This window comes from Ascidia mentula, chromosome 8 (genome assembly GCF_947561715.1).
Source record: "Ascidia mentula chromosome 8, kaAscMent1.1, whole genome shotgun sequence".
Classification (NCBI taxonomy): Eukaryota; Metazoa; Chordata; class Ascidiacea; order Phlebobranchia; family Ascidiidae; genus Ascidia; species Ascidia mentula.
In genome coordinates this window covers 2,139,177-2,159,840 of record NC_138573.1, presented here as the reverse complement: position 1 = coordinate 2,159,840, position 20,664 = coordinate 2,139,177, and the positions used below count along the sequence as shown (strand labels likewise).

Below are 20,664 nucleotides of genomic sequence, written 5' to 3'. Positions count from 1 at the left end.
TGTTTCTGTTCAATAAAGCAGTCAGTTTTGGCATGAATATAAAATTGGTTCTCAAACCAATAAGAGATTACGGTGTCTACCATTCTACATTAAAACAGAGTACGACATTCTATGTTACACCAGGAAACCACGAAATTAATATCTTACATTGGATCTTCTGGCCGCAACCCAGGGGTGTTAATCGACCTTGCAGTCATCCTGTCGTAAGACTGTCCGTCTAATGAGAGCACGTTGTCGTCCAAAGGCATGCAGTCAATGTACAAGTTGTACCTGGAATAACACAAGATCTACCAATGGGATGTGGTTTTCAGTAACATTTACTACATGCGTATTGGTTTCCACAGACAATGGTGCCGTTTGATAAAGACTAAATTTTGCACATATGCTATTACGAGAAAAATCCTTTTTTCTTTGGAACAGATAAATGGGCGTCGGAACGCCGCAATAATAATGTACCAAGTATTTAAAAACAGACCCATTTTAAAATGGAGTATGAATTAAATAGTTTACAGACACACATGCATACGCATATGTAACAGCATGGAAAAGCCTCTCCTCACCTGATAAGACCTTCAGTTTTCTTGCGTAGTCTGTAAGCCTCCGCGACTCTGTGGGCAAAAACTGAGGCATCTTCTGCCCTGAACATGAGACGAATCCGAGGTACCCAATATTGTTGCGGTAGAGACAGGCGAGATCCTTATGGAAGGTAAAGTATTGGTGATGAGTCGGATTAAATCAGAAAAAAACAGAGTTTTTATTTCAACACAATGGCACTTTTTTCAATCTGTTATTTTTTGACCAAAGACTATACTCTTTTTATTTAATAAGCGGGCTAAGATGACAAAATTTGCCACAAGCCGTACAATGTTTTTTACGTTACGAGCTATACGGAATCGCACTTTTTCTATATGTGGCCCTGATGAACATTAATTGCATAGTATGTCAATTTATAAACTTGCATCATGTGGTGGCCGTTGTTCCCAAGTGCTACATGTGTATTTAATTACCTCTAATAGCCACTGGGCAAGTGGGCATCATAAAAACTTCAAAGGAGCACTCTACACACACTCATACAGTAAGGAAACCTATGTACCAGTATTGAAATTGTCCTGATGAGAAAATTATAACAAAAACAAACCTGTACGTGAAACACCTCCGTTCACCACAGGGTGACCTCTAGTGTCCAATATGCGACCTTGATCATCAACTTTTTGGACAAGCCAGGCCATGGATTCAGCATCGTAATCCAAAATACCAACATTGAACCATTTGTATGTGAGGTTGGGGTCTTTCGGATCAACTGGAAATACAAAGTGATTCTAAGACTAACAAAGGTTATTGCAAAATCAACCAAGACACCTAATCCTAAGAATATGTATATTTTTTCTGGAATTATTACTTTTCTTAAAACAACATTAAACTAAACATTGAAGATCAAAATTAAACACTCACATCCAAAAAATTTCAAGTACAGTAGATTCTAAAACATGATAAAATACACACAACACAATAATTGTTTTGCTTTCGAGATGATGAAATAATCACAACACTAGATTCTATTTGAATAAGCGATACCGATGATGCCTGCACAGACAGGCGAAATATATATGTTGTAAACACTTGAAACAGACAGACTTAGGATTATTTATCATTTTCAACACTATATTGTACACATCTAAACATGATACAATTTGAAAAAAAAGATGTTTGTTTTAATAACATCCTACAAAAATTATTTACACGTTATCCATTATCAAAACACCTTTCTTAGCCTGATCCTCAGAAGGCAGGAGCGCTTTTCCAGGTACAGGTTTCCGTTGATGAGAACCAGGCTCCAAACCGAGCGCGAGCCATTCTTCTGGGGTTCGAGAATCAAATTCGGAATTGTCGAAAATTTCAAGTGGAAGGAATGCAGGAAACGGTGCTGGATCAGGGGATTTGTTGAGCTGGACTTTGTGGTTTTCAGGGACATGCTTCGGCATCAGTTTGTTGCTGTCGATTCCCTCCAGGTGCAGAAGATGTGTGAGACGCTGCCTCGCGAAACTGCGCTTTCCTCTGAAATACACAGTATTGTTGTTTAGAGATTGATACATTTTTAGTAGAACTTGCCTTGAGCTCAATGACTACTTATATACACTATTTTTCTTCTAAATTTACCTAGCGTTGAAAACCTAAAATTTGGTTCAAAGTTGTTGACAGTCTTTTACATTAAACTTTGCACATTTTATTTACCTTTCTATCTCTATTTTTCTTGGCACTTCCCCGGGTGGTACATAGTACGGGGTTTGTACTTTGGGTTGCCACGCTTTTGTTGGGAAGTCTGTTTTGGTCAGGAGCTCAGTTGTGGGTCCATATTGTTGGCCTTTCATGATAGAGTTGAAAGTGGCATCTTCTGGTGCCGTGAATGTGCTCACTGGAGAAAAAATTGCACAATTTTTTAGGCCCCGAATTCATTAGAAGAATATATGTTAATTAATCAGCCTAAAGGTGAAATTTTAGACACTTTCTAAATGATTTTGAGTTCTAAATTTTATATCAAATAGATTTTCTTGGTTTATGTGTATTTGAATGCATGGAATAATGTTTTAAATCATTTATGTTTATATACCAGAGGGAAGATGTTCCTTTTTCAAACTTTTGTAAAGAAGGTCCTGATCCACATCTGGAGCAGACATTACATCCTGCAAAACAAACAACAAGATTCACATCCGTGGTTAAATGTCAGTTTAGGCAAATATTAAAAGTAAACCTTACCCCAAGTTGTTGTGGTGCACCTGGATTTATAACATCGGAATAGAATCCACGTTGACACATAACTGACTGCTTTATTGGACCTCCATCAATATTGGTCTGCATGACAAAAAAATAGGGTAGCTAGATATGTGCATTGAAATTGCCAAGGTCGTTTGAAAAAAAATTGATGTAAATGACACATAGCCTACAGATGGAAAACACCTCACTAAGTTGATTCATACATTTCTTTGCCATATACATTATGAGTTTGTTTTGGTGAGACTTTTAAATATAATTGATATCATGTTTTTGTTGCTGCCAGGCATATTGTAACTTAATAATCTGATCTTCTGGCAAAGATAAAACGTGGGGAAAGCCTTGTTGAATAACAGGCGAAACATCGGTGAATAAAGTTACGTTTTATCTTTGCCAGAAGATCAGATTATTAAGTTAAAATATAATTGAGTTTGTTAAATTTTGAAACATTTCTATTCACATGTTTTGATCTGACGCTCATCTGTGAGGTCTGAGGAGTCGCAAGTTTTCTGCTTCTGCTGATCGTTGCACGTGGAGGATGAGGTTCTTTTTGGTTCGGACTACCGAAGTAGTCAGACCCATTTGTGTAGCCATTCATGTTGCAGATGAATTTAAACCATTCACCTTATCTTTGCGGCAAAACAACTGAAATGATACAGCACGCAACTAAAAATGAGTTGTAGTGTCAACGACATCATGAATAATCCAGATAACTCGTTCTTATCAGAGCTATTTTCTAATTAGCCTTGCATTTTGTTGCAAAATGATTTATTGGAGTGAAAGTTATCGTATCACTCAATTTGTCGACAAATACAAACGACCCCTTTTCTATCACGTTATAAAGTCCAAATAAAATCAAAAAGTGTCACACAATACGATGTTAATATTGCAAAAAATCAAAGCGCATTCTTCAAAAAACTAAGCGTTCGCTCAAATGAAAGTCTGTGGTCTCCATAGAAACGCCGATTCCGCTTTCCGGCCATCATGCGGAAGAACATAGAAATATTATTTTCAAGCCTATGTATTTTCCAATAAATTGTATTTTCTGCGCAAATACCCGTAAAAAGATTCTGCTGACCAATCCCAATTACGCTTTTTTGCAGCTTTGTGATCCAACTACATTAATAACCTGTTTATTTTCACACAGAATCCACCTGCCCAGCTTCGGTAATCTAAATTGATTATTATTATTGGGGGAAATACTTTCGTTGGCACAGACATTGGACAACTCGAACAAATGGTGAAAGTTTGTGCGAATTTTAAACAAAAAATCGTATACTTGGCGACAAATTTCGTTTTTTCAAGTAACAAACAATCAAAAATCACAGCCGATCATATAATATACAGCGATCGTTACAAACAACGGTCAATTTGTAGTACAAGTGTCGACCAAGGAACAAAAAAGATATCAATAAATGACGCATCAGAAAAATAGATACCCTCAACAGTAATAATTGAATACTTCTAAATACTTATAATAATGTATTAAAATCCCAACACAGCGATCTTTAGACAGCTCAGATCGATTTATTGAGAGAAAAATATATTTCGCCTAAAACGGCATCATCAGTTTGGAGAAACTGGTGTTATTACGAATTAATTGTCCGACTATTTTAAATTGCCTGTTTGTTGAAACTCAACATCACAATATGCCAGTTTGAAAAAATCAAGCAAAACCAAGAAAATTAGCCCAAGTACCTTTGATTCATTATTTTTGCTAAACCTCTGCATTACAAGCACATAACGTTTCCACTATTCGCCTTTAGTTCGTTATATTAAGCAGAAGCGTTTTTCGAACAAAATCTTCTGCCGCTTTTCTTGGGTCGCAGGGCGTAACGGAGCAATCATCTTTAGCGCCGATGGCGGTCAAGTGTTCCGCACTTGGCGTGCGCTTTGCTGCCACAGGATGACGCTCGACCCTCGGTGGTTCGACAGTGTGTGGTTGTGGCGCGTATTCAGGGCGAGACAACTTTGGAGTCGCCATTAGGCGGGAAATCTTGTCCACGTGTTTGAACGATTTATTTCTGCGCCGATTCGGGAGGGGGGAGAAGTTGTGAGGCATCGTCAGTGCTTCGATTTTCGAATTTTTTCCCGTCTTCTGTCCGAGAGAACGGAGCTTTGCTGCCCTCCAGTGTTCTCGAAAGAGGTTTTCGAATATCTCGCAAACGTCCTCCGCCGATTCGCGCACTGTCACAACATAGTTTGGAGAATTAGATTATAATAATCAGTTTGGTCGTAATCAGAAACTACATGTGGTTATAGGTTCTCCTGCCGTAACACAATCACATGGAAACACACAAGCAAACTGAAATATTAAAAACTTTGCAGCAAACATTTATGCCATCTGAAAGATTCTACTAGAACTTACAGCTAATACTATGGCCACCATCTTTTTGTGTTGCTGTTATTGGGCGATCCTGGCTCTTTTTAAACAGCAATATACGTTAAAAAGTCCAACAACATATGTTTGGATCAATTGTTAAAGCAATTCAAAACAAGCCACAGAATGATGGAAAAGCATCACATCATTGTGCATGCTACCATGCTGTTTTGCATTTAAGAAGACTTGGAAGCCACATTACCAGATATTTCGTAGAAAGTGCAGTTGAGATTCTCGGCAAGTTTTCTACCCGATTCACGATCAACCATCCGTTTCCTGCCAAGCTCGTTCTTGTTGCCCACAATGAAAACGATCGGGTCCGGAAAGGACGACTGTAACCACATTGCAATGTGAACACAATCGCCATTGGCGGATAAAGTGGCATTGAAAGTGTTTTAATGAGATGTGTATTCAGAATCCACAAAAAGTACCGACAAAATGCAACACAGTTTCGGACTGTTAGTATTATTATAGTATTAGACATTGCTTGAAAACTTCAGAATAAATAGGCCAAAAATATTCTTACTTTAAGCAAAGCACTTCTCCTTCTTACAACTTTATACATAACGAAAACTGTAAAGTATGCTATTTTACAGATATTTGAGTACTCTTTTCACATTTTACCTTCTTGTTGCAAGTGTGCGTGATTCTGAAACGGAGTCGAACGATTTCATCGAAACTAACTCTGTCTGTTACAGAATAAACGATAATAAAAGCATCAGACCACAAAATCTTCTCTGTCAGGACTTCGTCGTTTTCATCCTGCGGAAAGCAGAAACAGTTTTTCAACAAAATGCGACCTGTGAACCATTAGCCCATGCGCATAAAACGTAAATACCACAACACGAAACATGTTATATACAAAAGTTACACTAATTACACCCTTATGTGACAGAAAATAATGGAATGCCCCGCATAAGGTACAGAAACCATCAATTTTTAAATTCCAGTAAAAATGGAATTTTTAACACTAAAGGTTAAAATTACCTGACCGGTAGAGTCCAGTATTTCATAGAAAACCGGAAAACTGGGCGGAACAACGCAGTTTCTCTGGTAGACCTTGTCTGCATAACAAATCAAATTGAGCATTACGTAGTTACCTCACACGAAGTATTATGACAACATAATGCGAGCCGTCACGTGTCTGTCTACAGCAAAACAAAATCCTCCGATCGCAGCTGCGATACGGGAAATTAACCTCAAATTCACGTTTAAGAAATTTAAGTAGAAAGCTATAGCGCTGACTTTGTTTAACAAAACTACTTTTTAAAATTAAACCCGAATTTTGCCATTTATACGTTGTCTGTTCTTCAAAGGCAATTTGTGATGTAATATTGACAGATTGTTTCGTCACCCGAGCAGAAATACGGAGTTAATTCCCCGAGAGCCGTTAGAGTCACGTGCGAAGTGAAGAGGCTTACTGATGTGGTATTACAAAGCACGGTAATCTTTTTGGAGGAAAGAGAAATGTATCAGGAAACACTGTTTTGAACGCTTCCAAATTTGAAAAAAATCAATTATTTTTGCGACGTTAGCCTTTAGTGGAGTAATGCTTTTAACCTTGACTCAATAAACGATGAGTGCTATAGTAATGGTCCAAGCGACTTTACATACGTTGGGGCAGGTATAGCGCAACAAGGTATAGTTAAACGTCTAATAGGCGGTCTTGTGTTTAGATGAAGCGTTACGTCGTACTTAATACCTCCAGGATGAGTGTGATCCTGTGGGTAATCACATTACTTACGCTCCACAGACCGGCGGTAATACAGTGGCATGTTACGGTTTGTGGCTGTGGGAAAGATAGGTCAATTGTCGGTTCCGAAAACGCGGTTATACGATCATAACATGTACGTAAGCAAGTAAAACGTCATATGTACGTTGTTTAGTAAGGATAGCTATCCAACTAAGTGTGCTTTATGTTACTATACGTATAGATTGTGCTTATCACACACAAAATCGCGACGATATTTGTCGTTTTTTATACGGCTGTAAATTTTTATTTATATAACATTGAACCTCAAAGCGCATTATCAGAATTTCGTTTTTTTATTCAATAATTTTCGATTCGTTAGAAATTGGAAGACAGCATCTTTAACTTCTGACCTTGAGTGGAATCGTATTCGCCGATGAACCTCCTCGTGAAAAACCGAACTGTAAGAGCTGTAAAAAACAAGCAACGTTTAAACATGAGCTCATATCCTTAGTTCACACCCAACTGTACATACACAGAGGTGACAAATCACATCCGTCAAGATTAAGATAAGTGAACACCCGACATTATCACCCGCGCAATTTACACAATAATAATGGAATATTCGTGTTGTGGGAATGTACCCAAGTGCCTCTAGGTACAAATCACCAAAGCAAATTGGCAGAATTACGTCACAGTTACGCCACCATGATGCGGTGAAAGATTTAATTAAAATAAGCTTTCTAAGATTGGTATCGAAAATAGTGTGTTTATCGTAGAATATTTTGCAAATTTCTTAACGCCCTATAAGACGGGTTTACCAAACCCTAAAAACAGATCATGAACTCAAAAGTTATCTGGACTTAAGCAACTGATAAGCAAAATGAGAACGCATATATTTCACATGAAGAAAATCGGTGTGATATGCGGGATCTTGCGTTCGAAAACAAGTTTTACCTTAAAATTGTAACAAAACAATTATTTTTTTATTTATTATCTTCTCATCGCAGTGTTCCGAAGAACAACGCACGTAGTTTTAATATTTTGGGGCGTCGCAAGCTGATATACTGCAATATCTTTTGTAACCCTCAAATTCGTGAAAAAGCCTTTCGGAATTTGAATCGGTTGCCATATGATACTTGCACGAAGTTGGCTTTTGAGCTGTTGCAGTGATAAAAAAAGTATCAATGAAGTTGGAGAGAGAGATACGACACTTTGTTGTGATTTATTATGTCGTAACAAACAACCGAATCTCGTTAGAAAGCAATAAGCGAATATTTTGTGCATCGTTGTCACAACGTTTTGTAACGGAAAGTACGTCGTCGGTTGGAAACCATTAGTAGAATTTTTGCTACACGGGGTAACGCACAGTTACAGGCGTTGCACTAATATGTTACAACAGAAACATTCTTTTAGTGCACATAATCAGTAGGAGAGTTCACGAATATCTTGTTAACTTGTGCAAGATACACACATGACGTCTACGCAAAGACCTACATTGAAGACTAACAGCGGTTAGCGTGTGATCCCTGGCTCACCGACCTGTTTTGCCGACACCCGACTGTCCAAACACGGCAACACGGAACTGGTGAGATTCGTCGCTTGTCTGCTTTCGCAGCCTTCGAAACACGGGGCTTGACATGATGACGTCACACGCCTTAAGGTTTATCGTACCACATATGTTAAACCCGAAAGACCCTATGATAGCACCTTGAAGGTCACCTTGAAATAAAAAATTGAGTAAACTTGAAGAAGATGCAATTTTTGTTGAAAACTGGTTGCCATACATTCACATTATCATGTTCAAGATTATTTACCTCATAGCAAGAATGTCTAATATATTGCGATCTGAAATTAAAAACGCCCTTTGTCCAATTAAACAATGTTTGTTTATTTTGCCGTTCCACATCGACGCAAAGGACAACAGGCAACATACGAGCTTATGAAAACAGTTTCGTGATATTTGACTTAATTTAAACCTCAGAGCAAGGCGAAATTTGCCAGAAACTGGAAAGAGTCCTCGACAATCCGCAACAGCATAGTTTATATAAAACAATAAATACTGTGAACGGTTAACATTAGACACTGTGCGATATGGTTTGATGAACAGTGCTCAATAATTAATGGCCCCATGCCGATACCCCTTGTCTTAACACAGATGATCTGATAATATGTAGGATTACACATCTTAAGGAAATATATAATCGTGACCCAAAATCTTCCCATCCATCGGTTAATTTGCGTCATCGCCCTAAGTCATGCAAAGCTGTGGAATTTGAAAAAAAATGCAGAAATAGAAGACGGCTTGGGTGCAAAATATTTGGAGTTGATAACTTTGGGTTCATCATCAGTACAGTGTTCGAAACGTTTACCAATGATTAACAGCATTTTAGCTTTGGCTTTCATTTTCAAAGAAGATGGCTTTTTTCTATAAAACTAGACATTTTTGAACAAACTATGCGACCTCCTTCAACACAACCGCCCCCGACAGCCAAAAATGTGGCCAAAATCCAGGGGAATGTTTGGAGAAAGGCTACAGTGGTTTTAGTCGAACCGATAATACCGGGTTACGCGCCACAAGAAGAAAATTGCAACACCGGACATCTATCGCCCCTGCATCAAATTGCCGCAAGAAGGCTTTCAAACCTGTTATAAAAGATCCATTATCCCCGAGATTGCCGGTAGTGGTGCTGCTACTTTAAAACTATATCGATCGAAAATAGAATGAAGCCTCGAACACGTGCATATCATCCCTACCAGTAGATCTAAGACTACACGTTTGATTTCATGCATTTATTATTCTTATACTTTTCCATCACAGGATTTCAACACTGACTGACTCGACGGGAAAACAAGAGATGTTTTTGTACTCGACCACAAGGTTTTAGAATCCCCAAACTAAATGTACGCAAACGCGCTCACGCGTAATTCACATTTCAACAGTATCTAAGCCAGGGGTGTTAAACACGGGCTGCGGGCGTCATAACCTCGGTTTAACTCGGGCCGCCAATTGGACAGCCCTGCTTTAAAACACCATCTTCCACGTATTTCGAAAGAGCTTTTAAAATCACCTCGTGTCTTCTTTTGGGGTTAGTGTTCTACGTAAAAGCAATTGCAACAAAACAAGTTGCCAGATGTGGTTTTGGTCGACAGACGCATCCGGAAAAAGCTACATTTCAGACCAACAAGGCGCTACATAACATCGACTATATGCCCTTGCCCTTCCATCGTTGTCAAGTGTCAGGTGAATCGGATTCAAGCTCCATCAAACTCAGCTATTCCAATGTTTTGATTCTCAAGTTATTCACGGGCGTTCAGGTGTCAAAACAAAGGCCCTCTGTGACAAAACAACCTCGAGCTCGCGCTAAATTTGCAATAAGGCTTTCTCCCGACCGTTCAACCCGCTTCTACGGCGTAACGCGTTTCAAGGTGCCTCATTTTACGTTAATGGGAAACGTACAGAGCATGTAAACAACAACATCAGGTCCATTAGACATTCGAACTCGCTTGATGTAATGTATGCCTTCTCTTGAAATCAAAGCAGCAAACCACTTTACTACACCACTTTACAAGGAATATCCCACAGTTTTTTTGCGTTCTTTGACGACTCATGCCTACGCTAATTAAGATAGTGCTGACAACATGTAATTAATGTCTACGAAACATAACATGTCTTGGTTTATGAGGCCGGTTTGTTATAACTGCTTGAATAATAACCCAACAGAGTACATTTTACGCACGTTTTTCGGTTCAAAACCACTTCAAATCAGAGTCTCAGACGGTCGAGTCTGTAATACTAACGGTTGGTAGAAAACTAGCATACAAATAAACATGGGTTTGCCAGTTATTAAATTCAACGCTTTGTTGCTCAAGTAACACTTCCTGTAACGCTGTTTGAGCTCCCTTATACCATGGCTTCGCTACATCCTGTACTACGCTAGGTTTTCAGCCACTGGCCGCGGTTTCGTAGGAGAAAAAGGAAGCCCAAGACCGCGGTTGCAACCACTGAACTGTTACCAATAATTCAATGCTTTCAACTTCACTCGCGTAACTCCTTTGATGAGCCAGTAGAAATAACTTTTTCGAAAAACAAAAACGTTGTTGCGGGTGGTTTATTAAAAGGGGTTCCGGGTAATTCAACGTGGTTGATGTATGAAGAGACGTTGCATTGAAACAAAAAAATACTTTCACAATGATATAAAATGAGTCGGAAGAAGAATGGTTTTAATGTGTGAGTTTGTGACCGACCGCTTCTTCCAATCTACATATGTTATGATCGAGGGTTACTGACATGGACTAGGTCTAGGGTGGCCTAGTTATGCTCGTCAACAACACATAAATAGCAGCAACGTAAAATGCAGGGCCCTTGAGAGGAACAAAATGTGGCTATGTTAAGGCAGAAGTTATATGAGATTCTAGGCCTTTATGTGGCAGAAATCTCTCAGTTTCAAAACAAACAGTGGCATTCATGGGTCCTGGTTCGCCTTGTCGAATGAAAACCCTCTCGTGCTGCCTTGCAAGCGGCGTTGCCTTCTGGTATGTAGCGTTCAACCATTTGCCTTGCCTATATACCGAGGGTGAAATGTCTACATCAAAAAGAGCATAAAAATCAGCGGCACAAATGACAACAGTTTTTCGCTTCATTTTGTGCTAGAAATTGTTTGAAATCACTGGCACAGTAATTCAATTCATCCACTGGTCACTGCCACACACAAGGATTCCTTACAAGCAAACTGATGCTACCTAAACACAAGGACCCGCTATGTGTGTCATCCAATTATCACATCGTAGACTCGGCACGCGCTCCTCAAACCCACAACAAGATCTGCGGGATGTCTGGGGGCATGCGGGTAGCGCGTAGCCGGTTGCACTGAGCATGCATCTTTCTTGGCATGTGGGAAAGAGTGTTTGTGTTCACAACTGACCCTTGCGCGCAACCTTAAGCCCTTGTTTACGGCAAAAACACGACGCGCCGTGGGTGCTACATCCTTGGTATCATAAAAGACCTGCCATTTTGTAGCGGGAGTGATGTACTACAAGTAATTGAAATCTTCGCGCCAAAGCCGAAAACTAGCTTCGGGGCAAAGCTTTTGTCGTTGTGGATTTGACGCCGCCGTTATCTAATCGCGGTCGAACAATTATTGCCAAATTGCTGCACGCCTGAATTATCAATCTTGTTTTCGAACTATAGCTTCTTTGTGCGTTGTTTTTTTCGGCGTCGGATGAGCGGTGGGACAAATCAAAGATCGCTGAAGGTTGCATGATTTCGTGTTTACTGAACCGGAACGGGTAAGCTGAATCTTAGGAATGTGACGCGTTGCAAAATTACTGCTGGTTTTAAGATTTTTATGACGTTGCTTATGTGATCTGTTGTGTAATATATAACATGAAGATGTGCTGTTTAATTATCCTGGCGCAACAAACCTGGGAAAATGGCCGCTATTTAGATTCATAAGCAGAAATAAAATAGTGAGATTTGTCACGGAATTAAGTTACATCACTGCTGATGAAACTGAAACGGCGACGACATGCCAAGGCATTTGCCCATCCTGCAAGAGCAAAATTTTGCTCGACGACGAACAAGATGCAACAGTATTACATTGTAGCGTAGCCACAGGAAGGCGTGCCAAACTTTCAAGTTAAAAAACTGTACGTTTGGGTTTTTCCATAAATCTAATTTATGACTTGCACCTTAGACCGTTTTAATATCACTATAGTGCTGTTTTATTAAAAAAAATAATTTCAGAAGGGGATGAACTGTTTTTCGATTCGCCGGTGATCCAAACAAGAAACACTACTTGCATCTTACTTAAAGGCACTCAAGGATTCGAGTGGACTGCTCTTTCTTGGCTTTTTGAGGGCGAACAAAGGATCTCGACCTTTTAACTTTCCAACAGTTTTGCCACTGACCTTTCACCACCTCCAAGAAACTTTTCGTTGCTCAGTCTCTGACGCTGCGAAATGAACAATAAAAAAACAACGCCGCTTTCTGCTCTAAAAGTTTGAAACATTTTGGATGCAAATGTCGACACACACAACGTGAAACGAATAGCTGGCATACATAGGCCCACCCGTCCTTACAAAATTTGGGTAGGATTGCCATATTTGTATTGGCGGGGGCAACTGATCCTGTGAGAGGATTAACCCCGAAAATTTACTCGAGTGCTTGTGGCTGATGTGGTCCGCTTCCCTCCGACGAAATGTCAACTTCTTCAAGAGGCATTTTGGTTTTCGTGTGACGTAATGCTGTCAATCATTTCAGTGAAAATTTGTGTGCGATTTTATTGAAACCTTAATGCAGGTTTTCACGAACCAAAGCAGTAGCAAGTAGTGCAAAAGCCAAGAATAATAAGTAAAGGAAGGAATGTTTTTTCGTACAAATGGACGCAAACATAAGTGCGGAATTGTCATTCGAAATTAGAAGTCGGCAACCTTTAACTAACGGGCCGTACTATTATTTCCATTAAGTATATCATTCTCTTCACTGTTTGTAATGTTTTTCAACCTTTGGCATTTTATTCAGATTATGTGCTTGTTTCGTAATGTATAACTCCATTAGGCAAGTACTATTGTATGGTTTGAAAAGAGGCTGCGGACCGTAGGTTGCCGACCCCTATACTAATTTAGGCAATGTAAAAAGACTAAAGAAGGGTCACAACGCACACTGTGCTAAAAGTTCCAGACATGACGTAAGCGAAACACTCTGATAACATGCATTTACAAGCAAGCATTTATTACAGTTTTCTGCTTAGTATATGGGTCGGGCGCTTGACCAATGCTGCCAATCTGCTTATACCACGCAACGTAAACACATCTTTATCGCCCACTGCCGAAAAAAACTACATTGAAACGTAACCTACGGAGCAGGCCAGGCATCATATTAAATTTTCGAAGTTGCAGGTATAGATTTTGACAAAATGAAACAAACCTTGTTGTTGTCGCACAAACGTTACACAACGAATCAAACAATAGTATTAGAACCAGAAGCGGTTTTTCCGTTGTTTAAGTCAGTCAGAGACATCATTTGGCCACGAATTCGGTGAAGAAATTAATTTGCCCGCCTTTCCCTCCTTTCTTCATTAAAACACTTTTTCTCCGCGTGGACCGTGACCCGCTACGCATCATAGTTATTTTCGAACGCGCCACTGATGGCTTTGCCTTTTCTTTTGTATGCTTTTCTACGCGAACTGCAATGTGATGAGGGAAAAGATATTGTGCCTGTCTATGTCCCGTAAAACGGCACTCGGTTAGAAGTAAAATTGTACAAATAATTTGGAAGACTGAGATCATTCAAAATCGAGGAAAGTCAGACTTTGCGACTGAATATTAAAGAAAGTGAATGACCACCAACTGCGATGTTCGTAGCAGTCACGTTTAAGTAGTTGCTCCAGGCTACATTGGTATTGCAGAAAGCCACGAAATTGTGTGTTCAGTCGAAGTTTTTATGACATGAAATTCAAAATTCGATGACGCAAAAAGAGGCAAAAATTAAAATCTAACCAAAGCATTTATCTACTATCAATTTCCGACGCTTAGATCAGGGATGAATTGGTTGAATGAATATAATATAAAAAGAAAAAATATGTCGCGAGTGTTCGTGTGATCAGATCAGAGTAACTTTTTACCTTAAATGGTATTTTCTGGTGCGAAGTTCGTTGTTAAACATTCTTTTACCTTCATTAATATATGTTTAAGAAAATCAGTCTGTCTCCAAAAGTGACGATAAAACCTTTTGAAAATCACGCGTTATTGCTTTAAATTGTGTCAAGCGAGAATTAAGGAAGTTGACGTACCGCAAAAAGTTAGAACATGTTGAAATTATGGAGAAGTCTCGGTAAATACCAACGTAGACTGTGCATCCTTCTACTCCTCTCAGGGGCCACCAATACATTCGGTGTGCTGAGTTTATTGTTTTTTCATTACACCCCGGATTACCACTGCCAGATATCAGGCATCGAGAAAAATGTAACATCAATGGTAAGCATCATACATCTTTACATTGTTACCCTAAGTAGTTGATCAGACAAAGTGAGGTCCTCAGTTGTTGGTCTCTGTTGTTTGGTACCTGGTTATAGGCAACCAACCGATCAACGTCGAAAGGAAAGTATCACACAGTGGAAAATTTCTGTGTGTCTGATAATTTTAAAGCTATAATGCAGCGCTGCAGTCACCTGCTGCACTGACGACACCTTACAGGACGAAACAGCGTGCACTATTGCCTGTAGCTCATTGATTATATTATGACTCTGCTTCTATATTTTCTTTGTCTGTTAAAGAAGAGACTAAATAAGTGTGGCGACCACGACTATGTTATTTTACAAAAGTTATATCCCTATTAGATTCTCTCCGACTCCAACCGAACCTACAACGCCTCCGAAAAAGCGGATCTTTACAACTTCCTGATTCCCACAGAAACCAGTCTGCTGGGAGAAGTGACGTCAAGCCGTTGCAAAATGTACAACCGAACACAGGAGGAGCTTCGCGAGTTCGCTCAAGGAGTAATTACGCGTAAGTCTCGTGACAGAGGGTTTTCATTGTGTTACAGATATTAAAACCTCAAGGAAAGTGTGACAATTTGCCGAAATTAACAAAAAAGATTACATGCCTGACCAAAAGGTTGGCAGGGATTTTGCTTGTAAAGTTTTGAGAATAAACAGCGAACGGTAAACGCTGGTCAAAAACACAACGTTTTTTCGTGGCTTTTTAAATCAAATTACTGGTATTTTTGGAAAACGCAATACACAAAAAGTGATGTCATTATAAGTTTTTGAATTTGCATAGGATTGAAAAACGACTCCGCCAAAACAGTAACGTGTACTTCAATGCAGTTTCATTATGAGGAAGGCGCGTCTTCCGCTATTGACCAGGTATGTGTAAATGTATATAGAGCTTACGTAGAATCCTCAACAACTTAATGATGCATTTCAGTTCGACATGGTGTGCGAGAATTCGTGGAAGAAACCAATGGTGGGAGTAAGTTATATGATCGGAAAGTTGGTCGGGAGTATCATCAGTGGATGGCTGTCCGACCAGTAAGTGACATTTCTGGGAGAAAATTTATTGGTGGCAATAAGCCCCATTGCAATTTGTTCCGATTCGAGTTAACAAATTATATAAGAGCAAAAGAAATATAACAATCATTGAGCTGCACACTGTGCAGTCATACAGTCACCAGCTGCATTGATAAGACTATACAAGTCGAAAAAGTAAGAACTTCTGTCTGCAGTTAAACAACCAAATGTTAACTTTGACATGTGGAACGTCAGGTATCTTATCATGGAGCCACCTGCATATGACTAATTTTTCGCTGGGCTTTCACCATAATATCTACGACTTGAGATAAACGTTATGGTTTGTTCAGATACGGTCGGAAGTTGTCCTTCCTGGCATTCACTGGCGTCCAATTTTTGGCTTCTTTTACGATCAGTTTCTCAACCAGTTTCGAAATGTATGCGGCTCTGGTGTTTTGCATGGGTGTTGGTAGCACAGGCAGCTACCTGGGTGCTATCATGCTCGGTGAGTAATACACATCTATCTATACGCAATATGCCAGTAGCACAATATTTAGTTTCTCCATCATTCATCACATACATATGCCTACTTTTTTCCACGAAGATACAAAGTTTACTTTACGCAAGTGTTTTTCGTCAAACAAAAACATTGAAACAAACAGTGAAGCCCATGTAGCTGCTAAGAAATCCATGTTTAAGACGTTTCGATTGTAACTACGATCATTCTCAATGTGAAATGCAGGCAAGAAAACAAAAACAATGAAATGCTTCAATAATTTTGAAAAATGCTTCACGGACAAGCCTATCGCTGTGTTAGAAGGTATACTGTCTGAATGGAGACCTTGCTGATACAAATGTATGTGTTTTTAGGTAGTGAGAGCGTGGGCAAACAGTATCGCAATCTCCTGTGCAGCTTAACGTCCATCGGATACGCCCTCGGATATATGGCTCTGCCATTGATGGCTTATTACCTTCAAGACTGGCGGTGGTACGCCTTTGCTACTGGGGTGTTTGGGGTTGTATACATTCCCTACTACTGGTAAGAGACTAGCAGAAACTTTTCATATTTTACACTTAAAAAAAGATCTTTATAACCTTTGGAATATGAAGTTCGGTTACATTTCTTTCTAAAATATTACATAACTATGCAAAATCCCAAAACAGAAGAAAAAGGCCTTCACTATCGTAAAGTTAGTTGTTAAATTGTGTATTTGTTTATTCGAATTATATTTTCGAGTTTGTATAAAGGAGTCGTAAGCTCACAAAATTATTAAACTTCGCTACCAAATGTTTTACCTGCGAATTATAATTTCCCTAAAACACTATTTAATATACTGCTTCTGAAAGAAAAAAACACAAAAATCTGTTCCAGTATTCTCCCCTATACCACTTCGAAACCGCTTTTCCCGCAGGTTAGTTGATGAATCTCCACGGTGGTTGATTGCTGTTGGCAAAACAAAAAAAGCCAAGAAGATTCTACAAAAGATTGCCAAATACAACGGTCAGGACACTGAGGTGAAAATTGATGAAGATGATTCTAAGGAGAAAGCCAAGAAGAGAACAACAATCAGAACTTGGGTGAAGTTTCTGAAATCGCCATCCTTGGTGTTTCGTCTGGTACTCACTTGCAGTACATGGTAGGTGGCCAAAGACACACACAAATACAAGAGAACTAACGCAGCATCAACACATGTTGAATGACAAGTTTGTTGGGCCTCGTAGTTGGTGACTTTGTTGAGTGTCGTACATTAAAAATGAATATTTATCAGCGCACTTGGTGTGTTGTTTTTGCAACTGCAGAACATGTCCAATACGTGATGAAACTGTGATGGGTGAACGGTTGTATTTTATTGTTTTGGATGCAAGTAGGCATTGTAACTTCCAGTATTGATACTACCTGCATTGATACAGGTATCGTCTCCGGAGTCTGAATTGATCAACTTTATATTTTCAGGATAATCTGCAACATGACGTACTACGCCATCGCGTTCGACACAAACAGTTTGAGTGGAAGTCGTTTCCTCAACTGTTTTTATGCAGGAGTTGCTGAACTGGTCGGTTACTTTGTGTCGTACGCCACTGTCGAGTTGGGGGGAAGGAGGAAAAGTTATATCGGTTTCATGTTGGCCGCTGGGATTTCCATTCTTATCACACCGTTCGTCAAAATTTGTAAGTTGCCGGTGTATACATAACACGTCTGTAGTAATGCAAGCCTCCATTTGCAGGGAGCCCGACAGCGGAAACGATTCTAACCATGTTCAGCAAACTGTGTGTAACAATTGGTTACTACGTCGCGTACATATGCACACCTGAACTTTACCCAACAGTAGTGAGACATACGACCATGTCCCTTGCATCCGCCTTTGGTAGAGTGGGGGGAATACTGGCGCCGTTGATTATTTTCGCAGGTCAGTGACAGATATTTTCATGACTTTTTTACAGATGTCTAGTTTGTCTTTTTAACTCTTCCAACGGCTTGTTTGCGTGTTTTAAAGGTCAAGGGGGTGCAAGCTACATTCCCTACCTTGCATCTGGAATTCTCACAATTGTCATCTCTTCCCTCTTCATATTCACACCAAACACCCACAACGTTCGGCTGCCAGAAAGCATCGAAGAAGCTGTTAATATGGAAGACAGGTACTGGCTGTTATGAACATGACTACATAGTGTGTGTTGCCATCTCACCCCAGCTAGATCAAAGTCACATTCGTCTGGTCCATATGATCCTAATGATCGTCACGCGTAGACATTGGCTTTTTGGGGACATTGCCTTGGCATACGAGGACATGCATTATCTGTGCGTCGCAGGACCACGGTGTGTAATTTCCCGAAGGATGAAATTTAGGATTTTTCCCTTAAAAGCGTCGGTATTTACAATGAACAATTACGGTTGTCAGCATCACATACGTGAATGCACAGCCTAATGTGCCTTGACCACAATATACACCCCCTCTAACCGCTGAGCTCCCGTACCTCAGTCGGTAGAACAGAAGGCTTGGCTAGTCACGGATCGTGATTTGTCATATTGCTCCGGCAGGTCTGGCTAAAGTGGCTTCGATCCACGGTATGGGTACAATGCCAGTGAACCCATTGCATTTACAATATTTTGCCTTCGTTTTAGGAACTGTTGCTGTTTGGGAAGAAATACCAAGTCTTCCTCTTTCACCGAACAACATGATTTCCAACTCGACTTACTGGAGGAAGATCAACAAAACGCTTAGTCCAATCAACCTATACAATCTATAACCGGAACGCACAACACATCACATGCATGCCAAATGGCTGATTATGACAATGCAATAGAAATATCATTACCCCCATTTTTCAGTGTTGTCCCAGTGTTTGTGTTGGTTTGGACCCAACAATGTTAAACCAGGACATTTTTTCCAACTTGGTTTGTTTTACGTAGGCTACCGCTGCTTGTCTTAGCGGATATCACCCATAGACGCGCCACGTAATTTCGGTAGCACTACACTAGATGTTACCCGATTAAGTTGGGCGCCCCTGGCAATTGATGATTAATTTAAGATGTATTTGAATGCATAAGAGTATAATGAGAGCCTCCTGCTGGATATATAGACCGTCATCGCCCACATATTGGTACCAAGCCTCGTTTTTAAGCTGTATATGTTGGAGGTTGAACTGTTAAGTTATGTGTATAGTTTCAAAACCAGACTGAGTTTTGATGCAAATAAACTTATACTATTCCTTGCTTCCATTTTCGCTCGATCGCGTTCAGATAATATGTCACAATAACCGAGCAACAGTATGTGAACTATAGTTGCAACGCCTAATTAGTCGCGTCTGGAGTTCTCACAATCGTCGTCTCCTCCCTCTTCATATTCACACCAAACACCCACAACGTTCGGCTGCCAGAGACCGTCGAAGAAGCTGTTAATATGGAAGACATGTTAGTTATAGGTCGCTTAGCATTAGAAATTCACAAATTACTAAACGATATAGTTTGAGCTGCTGTGATATCGTTTGTATTGTGACGTTGGTTAAAATAAGTACCGGGAGGTATTACCATTCCAAAAGCTAGAGTAATGTTGGAGAGTTCTTGCAAAGATATTACAAAGTCTTAGTTTTTGCCACAAAAGAAACAACGATATTTAAACTACGGTGCTTTTGTGAAATCACTTTCACGTTTCAGAAATTGCTGTTGCTGTGTCGAAGGAAACCGAAATTCTCGTTTAAACGCCAAAAAACCAGATCTCCAGCTCGATTTGCAAGGAGATGGTCGAGATGACGACCCAAACATTTTGACATACGCGCATTGCTTCTTATGTTTGTACTTCAGCCGTCTTAAAGAAATTGTCCGAGGTCATCACGGAGAGGAAGGTTGAAAATAAAGCGTTGTGAGAATGTGAGCTACTAATGTTTAACTTAGGACTAACGTCACGCTATTATATAAGAAATTAGATGTTATAAAAATTAGAGACATTTACAAACTCGAACTGGCCAAAGTAATGCACGATTTCCATACCGGCAATCTACCGGCCTCCTACAACTCCTTATTTTCGTTAGTAGACACAGTGCACGATTATTTCACAAGAAATGCATCGAAAAAGAACCTATATCACCAAAGGGTTAACACCACCTTCGGCTTACGTATATGCTAAAATATAAGGGCCTACAGATATGGGAGGAAATAAACCCTTCCATTCAATCGCTCTCCCATCCATCATTTAAAAAAAATCTTTCACATCTCAGCAGTATTAACATCCGTTTTCATCCTCCCTGTTACCAGTCCGTTTTTTCCTTTTTCTTCGTAGTCCTCTTGTCGTTTATTGCGTTTTTCCTGTTCTTAATTT

The 20,664-nt window shown here is 39.7% G+C and overlaps 3 protein-coding genes across 4 annotated transcripts in view; 1 reads left to right on the top strand and 2 right to left on the bottom strand.

The window, feature by feature from the left end:
* LOC145911321 (dynein axonemal heavy chain 1-like) overlaps positions 1-3,410 on the bottom strand; it is a 61,566-nt gene extending 58,156 nt beyond the window's left edge. For both annotated transcript variants that reach the window (XM_082998629.1, XM_082998630.1), the window contains exons 1-8: positions 3,230-3,410; positions 2,755-2,850; positions 2,609-2,681; positions 2,233-2,413; positions 1,763-2,055; positions 1,139-1,300; positions 561-696; positions 148-270 (exon numbers count right to left, since the gene is read on the bottom strand). In XM_082998629.1, coding sequence (XP_082854755.1) covers positions 148-270; positions 561-696; positions 1,139-1,300; positions 1,763-2,055; positions 2,233-2,413; positions 2,609-2,681; positions 2,755-2,850; positions 3,230-3,367 — 1,202 coding nt within the window. In that variant the 5' untranslated portion in view covers positions 3,368-3,410. The remainder of the gene's footprint in view (positions 1-147; positions 271-560; positions 697-1,138; positions 1,301-1,762; positions 2,056-2,232; positions 2,414-2,608; positions 2,682-2,754; positions 2,851-3,229) is intronic.
* A 557-nt stretch (positions 3,411-3,967) lies between these two features.
* LOC145911468 (ras-related and estrogen-regulated growth inhibitor-like) lies at positions 3,968-8,558 on the bottom strand. The gene is made up of 6 exons (XM_082998805.1): positions 8,382-8,558; positions 7,253-7,309; positions 6,137-6,213; positions 5,774-5,911; positions 5,352-5,481; positions 3,968-4,956 (listed from the first exon to the last, which is right to left on the bottom strand). Exons 1-6 carry the CDS (start codon positions 8,479-8,481, stop codon positions 4,532-4,534), a joined length of 927 nt encoding a protein of 308 aa, XP_082854931.1. The 5' UTR covers positions 8,482-8,558; the 3' UTR covers positions 3,968-4,531.
* A 6,007-nt stretch (positions 8,559-14,565) lies between these two features.
* On the top strand, positions 14,566-19,481 carry LOC145910743 (solute carrier family 22 member 4-like). The gene is made up of 11 exons (XM_082997942.1): positions 14,566-14,816; positions 15,179-15,347; positions 15,621-15,706; positions 15,768-15,871; positions 16,201-16,355; positions 16,721-16,889; positions 17,263-17,487; positions 17,805-18,019; positions 18,076-18,258; positions 18,346-18,487; positions 18,972-19,481. The coding sequence occupies exons 1-11, from the start codon at positions 14,649-14,651 to the stop codon at positions 19,069-19,071; spliced, it is 1,716 nt and encodes a 571-aa protein (XP_082854068.1). The 5' UTR covers positions 14,566-14,648; the 3' UTR covers positions 19,072-19,481.
* The last annotated feature ends 1,183 nt before the right edge of the window (positions 19,482-20,664 follow it).